The 17076-nt window shown below is 42.5% G+C and overlaps 1 protein-coding gene across 2 annotated transcripts in view; it reads right to left on the reverse strand.

Annotated features, from left to right (window-relative positions):
- Positions 1-17076, reverse strand: part of LOC139376374 (protein kinase C, iota) — a 71441-nt gene that overhangs the window by 2661 nt on the left and 51704 nt on the right. For both annotated transcript variants that reach the window (XR_011627910.1, XM_071118887.1), the window contains exons 8-16: positions 8710-8765; positions 8394-8570; positions 7861-8045; positions 7479-7614; positions 7195-7282; positions 6878-7003; positions 5835-5914; positions 5452-5541; positions 1179-1294 (exon numbers count right to left, since the gene is read on the reverse strand). Coding sequence is in view for 1 of the 2 variants with exons in the window: in XM_071118887.1 (XP_070974988.1) it covers positions 1179-1294; positions 5452-5541; positions 5835-5914; positions 6878-7003; positions 7195-7282; positions 7479-7614; positions 7861-8045; positions 8394-8570; positions 8710-8765 (1054 nt within the window). In the remaining variant the exon portion in view is untranslated. The remainder of the gene's footprint in view (positions 1-1178; positions 1295-5451; positions 5542-5834; positions 5915-6877; positions 7004-7194; positions 7283-7478; positions 7615-7860; positions 8046-8393; positions 8571-8709; positions 8766-17076) is intronic.

The following is a 17076-nucleotide window of genomic DNA, read 5'->3' on the forward strand; positions in this document are numbered from 1 at the left end:
GAAGTTGCTGGACATCGGCGGGAACTGGAACAGTGTCGTACAGGTCGATCCAGAGCATCCCAAACATGCTCAATGGGTGACATGTCTGATGAGTATGCAGGCCATAGAAGAACTGGGACATTTTCAGCTTCCAGGAATTGTGTACAGATCCTTGTGACATGGAGCCGTGCAATATCATGAAACATGAGGTGATGGCGGTGGATGAATGGCATGATAATGGGCCTCAGGATCTCGTCACAGTAACTCTGTGCATTCAAATTGCCATCTCTAAAATGCAATTGTGTTCATTGTCTGTCGCTTATATCTGCCCAGAACATAACCCCACCGCCACCATGGGGCACTACATTCATAACGTTGACATCAGCAAACCGCTTGCCCACACGACAAAATACAATGTCTGCCATCTGCCCGGTACAGTTGAAACCGGGATTCATACGCGAAGAGCACACTTCTCCTGCATGCCAGTGGCCATTGAAGGTGAGCATTTGCCCACTGAAGTGGCTACAATGCCAAACTGCAGTCAGGTCAAGACCCTGGTGAGGCCATAAAGCATGCAGATGAGCTTCCCTGAGACAGTTTCTGACAGTTAGTGCACAAATTCTTCGGTGGTGCAAACCCACAGTTTCATCAGCTGTCCGGGTGGCAGGTGTTGAAGCTGGATGTGGAGTTCCTGGTGTGGTTATACGTGGTCTGTGGTTGTGAGGCCGGTTGGACGTCCTGCCAAATTCTCTAAAATGACATTGAGGCGGCTTATGGTAGAAAAATGAACATTACATTATCTGGCAATAGCTCTGATTGCCAATTGCAAGCTCCCTGTAGCATTGTGTTGTGTGACAAAACCACACATTTTAGAGTGGCCTTTTATTGTCCCCAGCACAAGGTGCACCTGTGTAATGATCATGCTGTTTAATCAGCTTCTTGATATGCCACACCTGTCAGATGGATGGATTATCTTAGCAAAGGAAAAATGTTAACCAACAGTGAAGTAAACAAATTTGGGCCCAAAATTCTAAAAATTTCTAGGATTATTTCAGCTCATGAAACCAACACTGTACATGCTTGTTTCCATTTTATGTTCCGTACAGTTCACTATATATGGTGCCATTTGTTCTTAACTGACTTGCCTAGTTAAATAAAAGGTATATTTGGGAAGCATACAGAGACAGACAGATACTCACTCATCATCAGGCGTGAGCTGGATAGGCTCGTTGGTGAATTGGGCGTCAAAGTTGTCTAGTCCAAACTCTCCTGAGATGTTGGGTTTGAATGGAGGAACCACCTGCTTCTGCTCCATCTGAAATAACAATGCAACAAGGTCACAGGACACACAGCATTGAGGTCAAAGAGACACACAGTACATTCGGGAAAGTATTCTGACTCCTTGACTTTTTTCACATTTTGTTACATTACAGCCTTATTCTAAACAGATTAAATAATCTACACACAATACCCCATAATGACAAAGCGAAAACAGGTTTTTAGAGATTTTTGAAAAGGTATTAAAAATAAAAACATTTTAAAAAGTATTCAGACCATTTGCTATGAGACTCGAAATTGAGCTCAGATGCATCCTGTTTCCAATGATCATCCTTGAGATGTTTCTACAACTTGATTGGAGTCCACATATGGTCAGTTCAATTGATTGGACATGATTTGCAAAAAGGTACACACCTGTCTATATAAAGGTCCCACATTTGACAGTGCATGTCAGAGCAAAAACCAAGCCAGGAGGTTGAAGGAATTGTCCGTAGAGCTCTGAGACAGGATTGTGTCGAGGCACAGATCTGGGGAAGGCTATGAAAAAAATGCCTGCAGCATTGAAAGTCTCGAAGAACACAGTGGCCTCCATTTTTAAATAGAGGAAGATTGGAACCACCAATCCTAGAGCTGGCCACCTGGCCAAACTGAGCAATTTGGGGAGAAGGGTCTTGGTCAGGGGGGTGACCAAGAACCTGATGGTCATTCTGACAGAGCTCCAGAGTTCCTGTGTAGATGGGAGAACCTTCCAGAAGGCCAATCATCTCAGCAACACTATCAATCAGGCCTTTATAGTAAAAGGCGCATGACAGCCCGCTTGGAGTTTGCCAAAAGGCACCTAAAGACACTCAGACCATGAGAAACAAGATGCTCTGTTCTGATGAAACCAAGATTTAACTATTTGGCCTGAATGACAAGTGTCACGTCTGGAGGAAACCTGGCACCATCCATACAGTGAAGCATGGTGGTGGCAACATCATGCTGTGGGGATGTTTTTCAGTTGCAGGGACTGGGAGACTAGTCAGGATAGAGGGAAAGATGAACGGAACAAAGTACAGAGAAATCCTTGATGAAAACCTGCTCTAGAGCACACAGGACCTCAGCCTGGGGCGAAAGTTCACCTTCCAACAGGACAACAACCCTGAGCACACAGCCAAGACAACGCTTCGGGACAAATGTCTGAATGTTCTTGAGTGGCCCGGACGTGAACCCTGATCTAATATCTTTGGAGAGACCTGAAAATAGCCGTGTAGTGACAGTCCCCAAATACTGGTGTGCCAAGCTTGTAGCGTCATACCCAAGAAGACTCTAGGTTGTAATCGCTGCAACAAAGTACTGAGTAAAGGGTCTGGATTCTTATTTAAATGTTATATTTCAGTTTTTACAATTTTATATTTTTACAAACATTTCTAAAAACCTGTTTTTGCTTTGTATTGTGTGTAGATCGATGAGAAACAAGAAACCCATTTAATTCGTTTTAGAATAAGTCATGGATCTGAATACTTTCCGAATGCACTACACAGCTGGATAATCTTGTTTAAAATAATGTATATGAAGCGACTTAGTCAACATAGTCCAGCAAGCACCATGTTACAACCAAATGAGCCTTATTTACAAAGAAGTAAAGTACAAATTCCCCTGAAAATAGTTTAGAACCATTTTAAACCACAGAAAAAAATATTCACGTGGCTAACAAATAATTGCACCAAAAGCCAATTTCTCTCTCTCCTTTGAAGCGTTGAGGCAGCCTGTGGATCAGCGGAAACTCCACTGTTAAGTCAGAACACAAACAGACAGGCAGCCTGCAAGGTGTTCACCCAGCACTACCACCCCCTGGAGGTAGAGGAGTGCAGGGCAAGGCTACGTGTGAGGTGAGACTGAGCGGAGGGGGAGCCAGCTCAGACAGCCAGTCAGCAGACAGGGTAGACCCTACTGGGAAAAGAGGTCAAGCTGCTCCTGAGCTGGCCTGGATGCCTGTCTGGAGGCCAGCCTGTCTGTCTGTGTCAGGTTGGAGTCAATTCCTTTGAAATTTGCCCAGCATTAGGACAATAACACGTTTCTGAATTTGAATATTGAGGTTAGCCAAATGCTCTTAATTCTCTGGTGGTGACCCTCTAATTACAATAGAATCACTGACACTGGCCACTTAGTGCTGACTTTTATAGTCCAAGAATAGGCTTCATCTGGGTCTGGAAAACCTGCCATTTAGAGAACCGATACAGCAATGGTTAAATCAAATTGGCCCTTCTGGCTGCCTGGTGGGAAAAAATACTTTCTGGGCTTGTCTAAGGTGATGACCCTCAACTATGACCTTTTCTTTTAAACTATGTGGAAAGACAATATGAGAGTTGATTTCTCACGGTCCGTCATTCGTGTTTAAGTACATTTTCATTGGTGAGAATTCTGCTTCTGCTGCTTTGTTTGAAAACAATGATCTCTATATATTGGTCATGATGCCCTATCTCACCTAAACACTAGATACAGTAGGACAGATAGTGACAGAGTTACATTAAAGAGAGACATACAGTGCCGTGCGAAAGTATTCGGCCCCCTTGAACTTTGTGACCTTTTGCCACATTTCAGGCTTCAAACATAAAGATATAAAACTGCATTTTTTTGCGAAGAATCAACAACAAGTGGGACACAATCATGAAGTGGAACGACATTTATTGGATATTTCAAACTTTTTTAACAAATCAAAAACTGAAAAATTGGGCGTGCAAAATTATTCAGCCCCTTTACTTTCAGTGCAGCAAACTCTCTCCAGAAGTTCAGTGAGGATCTCTGAATGATCCAATGTTGACCTAAATGACTAATGATGATAAATACAATCCACCTGTGTGTAATCAAGTCTCCGTATAAATGCACCTGCACTGTGATAGTCTCAGAGGTCCGTTAAAAGCGCAGAGAGCATCATGAAGAACAAGGAACACACCAGGCAGATCCGAGATACTGTTGTGAAGAAGTTTAAAGCCGGATTTGGATACAAATAGATTTCCCAAGCTTTAAACATCCCAAGGAGCACTGTGCAAGCGATAATATTGAAATGGAAGGAGTATCAGACCACTGCAAATCTACCAAGACCTGGCCGTCCCTCTAAACTTTCAGCTCATACAAGGAGAAGACTGATCAGAGATGCAGCCAAGAGGCCCATGATCACTCTGGATGAACTGCAGAGATCTACAGCTGAGGTGGGAGACTCTGTCCATAGACAACAATCAGTCGTATATTGCACAAATCTGGCCTTTATGGAAGAGTGGCAAGAAGAAAGCCATTTCTTAAAGATATCCATAAAAAGTGTTGTTTAAAGTTTGCCACAAGCCACCTGGGAGACACACCAAACATGTGGAAGAAGGTGCTCTGGTCAGATGAAACCAAAATTGAACTTTTTGGCAACAATGCAAAACGTTATGTTTGGCGTAAAAGCAACACAGCTGAACACACCATCCCCACTGTCAAACATGGTGGTGGCAGCATCATGGTTTGGGCCTGCTTTTCTTCAGCAGGGACAGGGAAGATGGTTAAAATTGATGGGAAGATGGATGGAGCCAAATACAGGACCATTCTGGAAGAAAACCTGATGGAGTCTGCAAAAGACCTGAGACTGGGACGGAGATTTGTCTTCCAACAAGACAATGATCCAAAACATAAAGCAAAATCTACAATGGAATGGTTCAAAAATAAACATATCCAGGTGTTAGAATGGCCAAGTCAAAGTCCAGACCTGAATCCAATCGAGAATCTGTGGAAAGAACTGAAAACTGCTGTTCACAAATGCTCTCCATCCAACCTCACTGAGCTCGAGCTGTTTTGCAAGGAGGAATGGGAAAAAATTTCAGTCTCTCGATGTGCAAAACTGATAGAGACATACCCCAAGCGACTTACAGCTGTAATCGCAGCAAAAGGTGGCGCTACAAAGTATTAACTTAAGGGGGCTGAATAATTTTGCACGCCCAATTTTTCAGTTTTTGATTTGTTAAAAAAGTTTGAAATATCCAATAAATGTCGTTCCACTTCATGATTGTGTCCCACTTGTTGTTGATTCTTCACAAAAAAATACAGTTTTATATCTTTATGTTTGAAGCCTGAAATGTGGCGAAAGGTTGCAAAGTTCAAGGGGGCCGAATACTTTCACAAGGCACTGTAGAAGAGAGAGCAGCGAGAGGGGAGAAGAGATAGAAGACAATGACTCACAAGGTCCCAGTCTACGTTTCGGAAGAAGGGATGACCCATGATGTCAGCAAAGCCTGTCTGGGGATGACAGCCTAGCCGCTCCTTAGGTTCCTGAGAAAAGAGAGTGAGACAGGCAAGGAGGGAAAGAGAGGGGAGAGAGAGGAGGGAGAAAGAGGGATAGATAAACAATTCAAGTTCAAGAGCATAGATATGAGACAGATGAGGAGAGGGATGGACAGAGGGAGAGAATGAGCTCAAGAGCATTGATAATAAGAGATAGGTGGAGAGAGGGAAGGAGGATGGAGAGAGGGGGGGAAAGAAGGAGAATAAAGGTTCATTACATCATGGTCAGTGGGCAATGTGACATGACCTTGTTAGGAATGAACTTTGTGTCTGGTAGTTACCTTGTTGAGGAAGCCCTTGAGAACGCTGGCAGCTTTGACTGACAACGACCGAGGAATCCTGATCTGTTTTTCCAATATTACTACAGAGAGGAGACAGAGGATATTAGACTGTTATTTATTGAAACAGTTACTTAGTTAGGATCTAACTAACAAGGAAACAAAGTCATATTTACACACACATTATCCTAGAGCATTCCCAGGAAGTGAACAAGTGCAAGCTCGTTGGAGAGTAGGGTACTAGAGAATAGGACCCAGCCATCCAGTAGGTCAGCTGTTATATAGATATGTGTGTGAGTGTTAATTCGATCTGTTTCATGCCCCTCTCCCCACTGGTGTGATTACTACCTCTGAGGTTTAGAGCTAGAAGTAGTCACCTCATACAGGTACTTGGGAGTACGGCTAGACGGTGCACTGTCCTTCTCTCAGCACATATCAAAGCTGCAGGCTAAAGTTAAATGTAGACTTGGTTTCTTCTCTTGTAATCGCTCCTCTTTCACCCCAGTCTTTTCAGTTCGCTACAGCTAACGACTGGAACGAGCCGCAACAAACACTCAAACTGGACAGTTTTATCTCAATCTCTTCATTCAAAGACTCAATCATGGACACTTACTGACAGTTGTGGTTGCTTTGTGCGATGTATTGTTGTCTCTACCTTCTTGCCCTTTGTGCTGTTGTCTGTGCCCAATAATGATTGTACCACGTTTTGTGCTGCTACCATGTTGTGCTGCTGCCATGTTGTGGTCATGTGTTGCTGCCATGTTGTGGTCATGTGTTGCTACCATGCTGTGTTGTCATGTGTTGCTGTCTTGCTATGTTGTTGTCTTAGGTCTCTATTTATGTAGTGTTGTCTCTTGTCGTGATGTGTTTTGTCCTATATTTGTATTCTATTTATTTTTAATCCCAGCCCCCATCCCCGCAGGAGGCCTTTTGCCTTTTGGTAGGCCGTCATTGTAAGTAAGAATTTGTTCTTAACTGACGTGCCTAGTTAAATAAAATAAAACATACTTTGGAAGAGGTAGTTTGAAGTATTGTGTGTGTGTTACCTTGGAAGAGGTAGTCTTCAGTGTTCTGGTCTGGGTTGTCGGAGCTCCCTACGATGTCGAAGGGCGACCGTCCAGCCATCATCTCAAACATCAGCACCCCCAACGCCCACCAGTCCACACTGAAACCTGTACCCACACAATTGACAGAAAGTCATTCAAATGCCTTTGCCTTACATTTCAATATAAATAGACATAAGAGAACATTCTCGTAGTGTGCAAACGAGGAAGAGCATGGAAATCTATAATGACGTGTGAATAATATAAATCGTCTTCTGCTTCTGAAGCAAATGGGCATTATTTGTAGCAGACAGTCTTACCATAGTCCTCTCCTCTTAGTATCTCAGGGGCGATGTAGTTGGGGGTTCCACAGAATGTACTGGTGGTGTCTCCTGGCCTCAAGCCCTCCTACAGTACCCAGGGAGCACAGCAGTCAGCACACACATCTCACAGCGTAGAGGCATTAACACACAAACACTTCAGAGCTTACATGGCATTAACACGCACAAGCACACAAACACAAAAAAAGACACACTTACAGAAACACACAGGCATAAGCACGCGCACGGACAGAGAACCCCCCCGCCCCCCCCCCAACACCCACCTTGCACATGCCATAGTCAGTGAGTTTGATGTGTCCCTCAGACTCCAGCAGCACGTTGTCCAGTTTGAGGTCTCTGTAGATGATGCCTCTCTCGTGGAGGTAGTTCAACGCCAAGCTGATCTCTGCTGAGTAAAACCTGACAGAGAGAGAGAGATGGAAAAGAACCGGTCAGACTCACACAGATACATCACTGTCTAAGAGCTACACAACTAAATCACCAAGCTCTTCATCAGTTGAATTTAAGGGTCGTGTTCGTTAGACCCCAAGCAGAAGAAAATGTGCTAAAACAAGAAGGGACTACCAGGATTTTCAAATGCAAAAAGTTCTGTTGCGTACCCTAGTGAACATAACTCAAGTGTAGCTATGACATCATTGTTCAAACCTGGCGTGTTCCTCAGGTAGCTTCCTCTGTCTCTGCATGTGGAACATCAGGTCTCCTCCGTTTACATACTCTATGACAAAGAACAGTCTGCTCTCAGTCTGGAAACAGGAGTGTAGCCCAACTAGGAATGGGTGGTTGGATGCCTGCTCAAACACGTGCTTCTCTGTCTGGACCCAGTCAATATCCTACAACCCAGAGAATAACACACACAGGATGCATTTGGAAATCCAGTAGACTTAAAATCATATCACACACTTAGAAAAGCTAAATAAGCAGACATAACCAGGCAGCCATCTGAAGAGAACAGACAGAGTGAAAGAGTGGACGTGACAAGAGTGAGTGAATGGTGTTGACAGATCTCTATTGACAGACAGGTAACAAAAGGTCAGGACAGAGCAGCCTCTCAGACAGAGGAGGGATGGCACAGATGATTGATCAGGTAGCGCCTGTCAACATGTCAGACCAAGTGTGTGTGTTTCTTCAGAGTGTGTGTGTGTGTGCGTGCATGTGTCACTCCGTCTGTGTGTGTTTACCTCATCGTCGTTGACCAGCTCCTTCTTGACGACCTTCATGGCGTAGATCCTCTCAGTCTTCTTGAGTCGGACCAGCAGGACCTTCGCATAGCTGCCCCGTCCGATCACCCTCAGCAGGTCAAAGTCCACCAGACCAAGACTAGACGCTGACTTCCCTGTGTCTCTGCTGCTGCGTGCCTACAGGACGGAGGGATGGACAGAAATAGGCATGAGATGGACGGACAGGCAGACAGGTTGCCATCACTCTCCCATACAACAACTTTGGCAACAAACACACTTCTCTCACTCACACACAATCGCAGTCCATCTTCCTCACCTCTTTCTCTTCTCCATTGTAGTTTAGACTCTCACTAGAATCTTTGTTCTGATGACCTGAGATAGCGAGAGTGACAGATAGGGGGAGACAGAAAGCAGGAGCAGTCACATATCCTCCCAGACACTAGAGGGCAGACCTGCCAAAATTGAATACATTTTATGAGTACCAATTCAGCGGCACCCCCAGCCTCGCGGACTCCACGACAGAGTGTGTGATACCCACACCGCAACCTTTTTAAGCCTAATGATGTTGACAGAAGACTGCCTCAGTAAGAATGGTAGGCTATAGACTTAAGGGCACTTGATAATTGGCTACCATTCATTCAACATGCCTTGTCATTGGTGAACTGACTATCACATCACTAGCAGCCTACTGTTGACATACAGCTATATCAATAACATACACCTACTACTCTTTAACAGTTCAACATAGCTTTCTGTGAAGGACGGTATTCGCGGAACAGCTTTCTCTGCCATGTCTGTATCCATCCACGCAGCAACACGCACTGAACTACTGCAACACAGCACATTTCCTTGTTGGTCAATGTGCTCGTGCTTACTACCATTGCGGAGATCAAAGTATGTGTGGGCAAGAAAGTGTTCTTGCTTAGTTGACTGAACGCTGTAGCTACAGTAGCTTCTGAAAGTATTCACATCCCTTGACTTTTCACACATGTTGTTGTGTTACAGCCTGAGATTTGAATGGATTCAATTGATATTTGTCATCCCTGGCCTACACACAACATCCCATAATGTCTGTGGAATTATGTTTTTAGATTTAAAAAAAATATTAATAAAAAATATAAAGCTGAAATGTCTTGAGTCAATATGTATTCAACCCCTTTGTTAAGGAAAGCCTAAATACGTTCAGGAGTAAAAATGTGCCTAACAAGTTAGAAGTTGAATGGATTCACTCTGTATGCAATAGTGTTTAACATGATTTTTGAATGACTACATAATCTCTATACCCCACACGACAACCATCTATCTGTAAGGTCCCTTAGTCAAGCAGTGAATTTCAAACACAGATTCAACCACAAAGACCAGGGAGGTTTTCCAAAGCACATTGAATATCCCTTTGAACATGGTGAAGTTATTAATTGCACTTTGGATGGTGTATCAATATACCCAGTCACACCAAAGATACAGATGTCCTTCCTAACTCGTTGCCAGGGAGGAAGAACACCGCTCAGGGATTTCACCATGAGGCCAATGGTGACTTTAAAACATTTACAGAGTTTAATGGCTGTGATATGAGAAAACTGAGGAATGATCAACATTATAGTTACTCCACCATACTAAATTAAATGAGAAAGAAGCCTGTACAGAGTAAAAATATTCCAAAACATGCACACAATTTATTTTTACCTGAATACAAAACGTTATGTTTGGGGCAAATCCAACATATCACGGAGTACCACTCCATATTTTCAAGCATCGTGGTGGCTGCATTGTTACGGGTATGCTCATCATCGGCAAGGACTAGGGAGTTGTTTTTTTAAATAAAAATAAATGGAATAGAGCTAAACACAGGCAAAACCCTAGAGGAAAACCTACTTCAGTCTGCTTTCCAGCAGATACAGTCAAATTCACCTTTCAGTAGAACAATAACCTAAAACACAAAGCCAAATATTCACTGGAGTCGCATACCAAGACAGCTTTGACTGTTCCTGAGTGGCCTAGTTACAGTTTTGACTTCAATTGGTTTGAAAATCTATGGCAAGACTTAGCTGTCTAGCAATGTTCAACAACCAAATTGACTGGGCTTAAATAATTTTTTAAAAGAAGGTGCAACTATTGTACAATCCAGGTGTGCAAAGCTCTTAGATTTACCCAGAAACTCAAAGCTGCAATAGCTGCTAAAGGGGTGTGAATACTTACGTAAATTAGATATCTGTATTTCATTTTGAATACATTTGCTAAATTGTCTAAAAACATGTTTTCATTTTGTCATTATGGGGTATTATTGTGTGTAGATGGGTGAGAAAAAATATCTAGTAGTGCTTGTATGCTTGGAAAATGTACTTCGCAAACAGTTTGTTGTTAATTTTCACTACCCTTCCTCCTCAAACATCAGTGGTATCAACAAACGAAGTGGAGAGCTGCCATCCAGTTCGAGGGAGGAAAACAGTACTGCGACTACTGGGGGAGTGGGCCAGAGCTCTACAGATTTTTCCTCCTCACCCAATTCTTCTGATTGGTTCAGCTCCAACTTCAGACGGTTGAGTCAAAAACCACAATGTGCTTTGAACTAGAAGTAGAGATTTGTGCGTGACTGACTTATTCAAACTGCTCCCGCCTGCACACACAGCTTTTATTACGCCAACCGCCCACACCCGCTGGGCTTTTTCTCCCCAGTTTCAAACTTGTCTCATCGCTGCAACTCCCCAACGGGCTCTGGAGGCGAAGGTTGAGTCCCGAGTCCTCCGAAACATGACCCGCCAAACCACGCTTCTTAACACTTGCCCGCTTTACCTGGAAGTCATCCGCACCAATGTGTCGGAGGATACACTGTTCACCTTACGACCGAAGTCAGCCTGCAGGTGGCCAGCCAGCCACAAGGAGTCGCTAGAACGCGATGATCCAAGTAAAGACGCCCGTTCAAACCCCTCCCTAACCCGGACGACACTGGGCCAATTGTGCGCCGCCCTATGGGACTCCCGATCATGGCCGGTTGTGATACAGCCCAGGATTGTACTCAGGTCTTTAGTGACGCCTCTAGCATTGCGATGCAGTTCCTTAGACCGCTGCGCCACTATAGTCTAATCATAATTAATTTCTTTGGAAAGATAACTTCCATGTGATTCTCTGTCCATGCATAGACAGCCTACTCTACTTCATTGACACCACACATATACTAGGTGCACTTGATCTCGCACGCCCAACTAGGAGAGGTAGGCTACTTCACTTGAAGCAGCAACATGTGTGAATACTGCAACAAAGATGTGCTTTTAATACAAGGGGTAGGTCTAACACATACAGGGCAGAAAGACTACTGTTTCCAAATAATCTAGACTGCAATGATCTCTGTTGGGACCTGCAGGTCTCATGCAGCCCTCCAACTAGAAACCTATTCGACCTCAAATTGCGTGCATGGTACGCAAAATGCGTGCAGATTGGCAGGTCTGAGAGGGGGATACAGAATGGTTAATAGTGTGAATGTTAAAGGAGAAGTTTACCCAAATTCCAGAAACTCCCAAGTGATTCCATACATTGACACTAGTCCAGTGGAGGTTGCCCTCTCCCCCTCTGTAGTGCTGTACTGAAACAGATGTATAAATGGGTCACGTGACTCGTGACTAGAGGTCGACCGATTACAATTTTTTTAACACCGATACCGACTATTGGAGGACCAAAAAAGTCGATACCGATTAAAATCGTCCGATTTAAAAATATATATATTTGTAATAATGACAATTACAACAATACTGAATAAACACTTATTTTAACTTAATATAATACATCAATAAAATCAATTTAGCCTCAAGTAAATAATGAAACGTTCAATTTGGTTTAAATAATGCAAAAACAAAGTGTTGGAGAAGAAAGTAAAACTGCAATATGTGAGGAAGATAACGTTTCAGTTCCTTGCTCAGAACATGAGAACATATGAAAGCTGGTGGTTCCTTTTAACATGAGTCTTCAATATTCCCAGGTAAGACGTTTTAGGTTATAGTTATTATTATAGGACTATTTCCCACTATACCATTTGTATTTCATTAACCTTTGACTATTGGATGTTCTTATAGGCACTTTAGTATTGCCAGTGTAACAGTATAGCTTCCGTCCCTCCCCTCGCTCCTCCCTGGGCTCAAACCAGCAACACTACGACAACAGCCACCATCGAAGCAGCGTTACCCATGCAGAGCAAGGGGAACAACAACTAGAAGGCTCAGAGCTAGTGAGGTTTGAAACGCTATTAGGGCACGCTAACTAGCTAGCCATTTCACTTCGGTTACACCAGCCTCATCTCGGGAGTTGATAGGCTAAGTCATAAACAGCGCAATGCTTGACGCACAACGAAGAGCTGCTGGCAAAACGCACGAAAGTGCAGTTTGAATGCATGTTTACGCGCCTGCTTCTGCCTACCACCGCTCAGTCAGATACTTGTATGCTCAGTCAGATTATATGCAACGCAGGACACGCTAGATAATATCTAGTAATATCATCAACCATGTGTAGTTAACTAGTGATTATGATTGATTGTTTTTTATAAGATAAGTTTAATGCTAGCTAGCAACTTACCTTGGCTTACTGCATTCGCGCAACAGGCAGTCTCCTTGTGGAGTGCAACGAGAGAGGCAGGTCGTTATTGCGTTGGACGAGTTAACTGTAAGGTTGCAAGTTTGGATCCCCCGAGCTGACAAGGTGAAAATCTGTCATTCTGCCCCTGAACAAGGCAGTTAACCCACCATTCCTAGGCAGTCATTGAAAATAAGAATGTGTTCTTAACTCACTTGCCTAGTTAAATAAAGGTATACCTTTTTTTTGGGGGGGGACAAATCGGCACCCAAAAATACCAATTTCCGATTGTTATGAAAATTTGAAATCGGCCCTAATTAAATCGGCCATTCTGATTAATCGGGTGACCTCTACTCGTGACAGTGCAGGCCTTTTCTGCTCTGTTGCCAGTGAATTCATGATTCACAAATCCGCAAAATGTGGACACATTTGTTGTTTTACTGACAGTGTACAGCGTATGAGCTATTGCTGTCAAAAGTACTATCGGTTTTGTGTCAGGAAATGTGTACTTTTACACCAAAAACATTTGGATTATTTTATGTAGCCAACTGCCACAGCAACGGAGATGGGTAACAACTGTGCATGTGCTCTCTCGGAGGAATCCCTGCTACGTTATTCCCTTATTCGTTTTTTTTCCTTCAGCAGAGAAGTTAAGACAGCGTAACAGATTAATTATACAAAGTAAACAACTAAATATTAACTACAAATATCCTCGTGAATAGCATCGAAACACCGAAATGTATAGTAAACTAAATTCAATGCATGCCCTCACAACTAAAGTCCATTTAGAGAGCATAAGCTAAGAAGAGTTTCCGCTTGTTTGCTAGCAATAGCAAGAATGATTTGTTTAACAGTGTTGTTTGACAAAGGTATTGATGTGAGTTTGTGCGCCTGCTTTCCTACACATTGTTTTCACCATATCAATTGCGGCCGGTAATAATGATCAAAGTCTCTGCAATAGTGTGTTGTTTCTTATTGTAGCGGGCCTAGCCACTCACCGAATATTCCCATGATCTAAGTGCACTCTGGTTGAATTTTATCTTTTAGATTTGAATAATTTTGATTTTTAAGGTTAACTTCACTAGGGTAGGGGGCACAATTTTCACTTCCGGATGAAAAGCATGCCCAAAGTAAACTGCCTGCTACTCAGGCCCAGAAGCTAGGATATGCATATCATTGGTAGATTTGGATAGAAAACACTCCAAGTTTCCAAAACTGTTAAAATAATGTCTGTGAGTATAACAGAACTGATTCTGAAAAATGAGAGAGTTAGACCACTCTGAATGAGTGGACCCTACAGTGTCCCAGAGCTTTTTCATGAGTGCGACCGAGAGTGCGCCTTTCTTGTTTACCTTTTATATTGACGACGTTATTGTCCGATTGAAATGTTATTGATTATTATGACTAAAACAACCTGAGGATTGATTCTAAACATCGTTTGACATGTTTCCACAAACTTTACGGATACTATTTCGATTTTTCTTCTGCCTGTAGTGACTTCGTTTGAGCCTGTGGATTGCTGAACAAAACGCGAAAACAAAAATGGAGGTTTTTGGATATAAACATGGACTTTATCGAACAAAACAAACATTTATTGAGTAAATGGGAGTCTTGTGAGTGCAACCATTTGAAGATCATCAAAGGTAAGTGATTAATTTCATCACTATTTCTCACTTTTGTTACTCCTCTACTTGGCTGGTTACTGTTTGTAATGATTTGTCTGCTGGGCGCTGTTCTCAGATAATCGCATGGTATGCTTTCGCCGTAATGCCTTTTTGAAATCTGATACAGTGGTTGGATTAACAAGAAGTTCATCTTTAAACTGATGTATAACACTTGTATCTTTTATTAATGTTTATTATGAGAATTTCTGTTTTGTTGAGTTTCACGCTCTGCAATTTCACCGTATGTTGTTTGAGACAGTGGATTACTGAACAAAACGCGCTGAGGTTTTTGGCTATAAAGAGGGACTTATTCGAACAAACAAACATTCATTGAGTAACTGGGAGCCTTGTGAGTGCAACCATATGAAGATCAAAGGTAAGTGATTCATTTTCTCTATTTCTGACTTTTGTTACTCCTCTACTTGGCTGGTTACTGTTTTATTTTTTTAATTTCACCTTTATTTAACCAGGTAGGCAAGTTGAGAACAAGTTCTCATTTACAATTGCGACCTGGCCAAGATAAAGCAAAGCAGTTCGACACATACACATGGAGTAAAACAAACATACAGTTAATAATACAGTAGAAAAATAAGTCTATATACAATGTGAGCAAATGAGGTGAGGTAAGGGAGGTAAAGGCAAAAAAAAAGGCCATGGTGGTGTAGTAAATAAAATCTAGCAAGTAAAACACTGGAATGGTAGATTTGCAGTGGAAGAATGTGCAAGGTAGAGATATAAATAATGGGGTGCAAAGGAGCTAAATAAATAAATAAATAAATAAATGCAGTAGGGGGAGAGGTAGTTGTTTGGGCTAAATTATAGATGGGCTATGTACAGGTGCAGTAATCTGTGAGCTGCTCTGACAGCTGGTGCTTAAAGCTAGTGAGGGAGATGAGCGTTTCCAGTTTAAGATTTTTGTAGTTAGTTCCAGTCATTGGCAGCAGAGAACTGGAAGGAGAGGTGGCAAAAGGAAGAATTGGTTTTGGGGGTGACCAGAGAGATATACCTGCTGGAGCGCGTGCTACAGGTGGGTGCTGTTATGGTGACCAGCGAGCTGAGATAAGGGGGGACTTTATCTAGCAGGGTCTTGTAGATGACCTGGAGCCAGTGGGTTTGGGGACGAGTATGAAGCGAGGGCCAGCCAACGAGAGAGTACAGGGCGCAGTGGTGGGAAGTATATGGGGCTTTGGTGACAAAATGGATGGCACTGTGATAGACTGAATCCAATTTATTGAGTAGGGTATTTGAGGCTATTTTGTAAATTACATCGCCGAAGTCGAGGATCGGTAGGATGGTCAGTTTTACAAGGGTATGTTTGGCAGCATGAGTGAAGGATGCTTTGTTGCGAAATAGGAAGCCAATTCTAGATTTAACTTTGGATTGGAGATGTTTGTTTCTGACGTAAGCCAATAGTCACACAGATAGCAGCTAGCTAGCTGCGAGTGTAAATGTCCAGAGCTTGCGGTTGAAATATATATATATATATATATATATACACACACACACACCTTTCTTCGCATATCTTTTATATATTTTCTTTTCAAAGTTCAAAACACTCTCATGCAACCTGCCTCACATATTCAAAACATTTTTTAAAAGTATTATTTACCTCAAATCTGAAATCCCCAATAGAAGCTAACCAGAAGCTAGCCAGTTTACTGGTTAATGTTAGTATTCAGCTAACCACGGTTTGTGGTTGAAATCCTCAGATCCTTTTTAATGTTTTATTTTTTGTACTAAACTGAATGTCTTTTCTGTGGATGAGTTAGCTGGGGTCTAAAGATGCAAGGTTTCTCTTTCAGGAAACCCCATTGCTAGTTTAGGTAGTGTCTGTTTTGTTTTGACATTCACATAATCATTTTTTTTTACCATCAATTGATATTTTTACAAATATATATATACACACATACATACATACATACATGGCACACGACGAGGACAAAGGATGTCTGACTGCTATGCCATCTTGGTTAAGACATTTTGTAATGATTTGTCTGCTGGGTGCTGTTCTCAGATAATCGCATGGTTTCGCCGTAAAGCCTTTTTGAAATCTGACACCGTGGTTGGATTAACAAGAAGTTCATCTTTAAACTGATGTATAACACTTGTATGTTTTATACATTTTTATAATGAGTATTTGTGTTTTTGAATTTGGCGCTCTGCAATTTCACTGGATGTTGGCCAGGTGGGACGCTAGCGACGGCACGTACCCTAGTGAGGTTAACCACATTAATGATTTTGAGATAAAGACGATATTATAATACGCATTTTTTTGTATATCTTTTTTTTTCTGCTCTGGATTTTGGAAATTCTCCCGCGACCCCATTTCATATCAGGCAACCCCACACGGGGTCTCGTCCCCTAGTTTGGGAACCGCTGTGCTAATCTGTAGAGCACCTAGGCCTATATGTCTACATGATATGGTGCCATGGTAATAACATAATAAGAACACCTCATAGCTC

The sequence above is a fragment of the Oncorhynchus clarkii genome, chromosome 20 (assembly GCF_045791955.1).
Source record: "Oncorhynchus clarkii lewisi isolate Uvic-CL-2024 chromosome 20, UVic_Ocla_1.0, whole genome shotgun sequence".
Lineage (NCBI taxonomy): Eukaryota > Metazoa > Chordata > Actinopteri > Salmoniformes > Salmonidae > Oncorhynchus > Oncorhynchus clarkii.